This window comes from Nicotiana tabacum, chromosome 22 (assembly GCF_000715075.1).
Source record: "Nicotiana tabacum cultivar K326 chromosome 22, ASM71507v2, whole genome shotgun sequence".
NCBI classification, from domain to species: domain Eukaryota; kingdom Viridiplantae; phylum Streptophyta; class Magnoliopsida; order Solanales; family Solanaceae; genus Nicotiana; species Nicotiana tabacum.
The window spans coordinates 23,888,933-23,890,985 of NC_134101.1; the positions used below are offsets into that span (position 1 = coordinate 23,888,933).

Genomic DNA, 2,053 nt, shown 5'->3' on the forward strand with positions numbered 1-2,053 from the left:
TATCCAACTGATAAAATCCCATAATAGGGATGTCCTGATAATCAAACAGGATAGAGGAATCTTGAAGGCAGCCATCTGCCACTTGATTTGCTTCTCTAAATCAGTGATTTACCTCAAAATTTTGGTTTGAGATTAAAATCTTTGCGGTGTCCTCCATAAATGCTTTGAGTTTGCAATTAACTGCTGTGTAATTAAGCATATTTGCCAATACGAGGGAGTCCAATTCTAGTTCAATTACTGTGTTATTTGTATTTTATATATACATGTGATACATTTCTTGTAATTCTCATCCATTTCACATGGTTCATTTGTAGTACAAATACAAATTAACTGTTGATACAAGCTAAGATATTTTATTTTGCTTAATGCCTTCCACTCGGGCATTACGTTGTTTCTCTTATTACATGACTGTCTCATCTCTAAGTGCAACCACCTGATGTAGATGAGTTCTTTTTTCTTTTTTTCTTTTTTCTTTTATATCATTTCTGCTGGCCATTGTCTGGGTACAAGGAATTCCCCCTGTTCCTGCAATCAACATTACTTACTATACGACGTTTTTTGGACATTAATTAAGAAGAGAGACTCGTACTTAAATAAGCTATACCCCATAAATTAATTTGCCAATCTTGTATATTGACAGTACAAGGTCTGTCCATTTTTAGTTTCTTAACACTGAGGGCAGCAAAGATTTCCCTTGTTAAAATCGTTCTATTTAATATTTTTTCTTGCCAATTCCCGTGTGATCTTCCTTGCAAAGGTTTACTAATCTGCCCAAACCAATATTGCTTATTATTGCATGCATGCAACTTATAGAGTACAGAAAATTGCAGAGGGAAATTTTTAGATTTCTTTGCTGCAATTCTTTTGCCTTCACGATATATCATCTTCCCACCACAAGGTAAGAAGAGGGAAATTTTTAGATTTCAAATGGTAATTAGAATGAGCAATCAAGGGGCGTAGCCACCACCGTGTCCACCACCTTCACCACCTCCAGCGTAGGCTCCACCTCCTACCGCACCACTACCGCCACCACCGCCTCCATATGCTCCTCCTGCACCACCACCGGCTCCTCCTCCACTACCGTATCCATCAGCTGCTGCTCCCCCTGCTCCTCCAGCATAAGCACCACCGCCGCCACCTCCATGCCCACCTCCACCACCATATCCACCTCCTGGTGCCCCACCAGCACCAAAGCCGCCACCACTGCCTCCTCCTACGCCTTCAGCATATCCACCACCATGTGCTCCACCTGCAGCTGCTCCGCCACCACCATTGCCTCCACCACCTCCAGCACCATAACCACCACCAGGTGCTCCTCCAACACCATATCCGCTACCACCACCTTCACCACCACCACTTGCATGTCCAGCATCGTGTCCTCCACCAGCATAGCCACCTCCTGCTCCACTTCCACCACCACCTCCTCCAGCATATCCAGCACCATGCTCTCCTCCAGCTGCATAACCAGAACCACCACCGGCTCCGCCTCCACTGCCACCTCCGCTGGCATAACCATGGTCACCTGCAGCTCCATATCCACCACCTCCACCGGAACCTCCTCCACCGCCAACTGCATAGCCTCCACCAGCAACACCACCACCAGCGCCACCACCAATTCCATGACCTGCACCATAGGCGGCTACCTCACCCCCAACACCTACATGATCATAAGTGAGGAGGGTTTTAGCAGCTGAACATATTCCTATACCCAATAACAGAAAGAAAACAATGTTAATAAGTGTAAGCTTCGCCATTGAATGTTGTTGAATGCCACAAAAACGACTTGGGATAGAATGCAAGAATCGGAGGCTATTTATAGATGCAGAAACGCGTCTATATGCACAAATCACATGCAAAAGAACAAAAGAAAACTCCTTTTGTCCCTACAATTAAGTGGTCCACTTCACTAACATCCTCAAAGAGTTGACATCATTTCGTCTTAATTCAATCTCTTCTCCAAGTAGACCAGCTAGTGTGCTTGTGCTGTCTCCCATATTCGTTAAGTATACAGTATAAATATTTCTTAGTACCATACTTTTCTTAATTCTTTATT

General features: G+C 44.1%; 1 protein-coding gene across 1 annotated transcript; it reads right to left on the reverse strand.

Moving 5' to 3' along the window:
• Positions 1-601: 601 nt before the first annotated feature.
• Positions 602-1,800, reverse strand: LOC142176543 (uncharacterized). Its single transcript, XM_075244504.1, has one exon. The coding sequence runs from the start codon at positions 1,752-1,754 to the stop codon at positions 948-950; it is 807 nt and encodes a 268-aa protein (XP_075100605.1). The 5' UTR covers positions 1,755-1,800; the 3' UTR covers positions 602-947.
• Positions 1,801-2,053: the final 253 nt, after the last annotated feature.

Bases quoted from the DNA above. Each gene is read 5' to 3' on its own strand.
- LOC142176543 (XM_075244504.1), bottom strand. From the start codon at position 1,754: ATGGCGAAGCTTACACTTATTAACATTGTTTTCTTTCTGTTATTGGGT.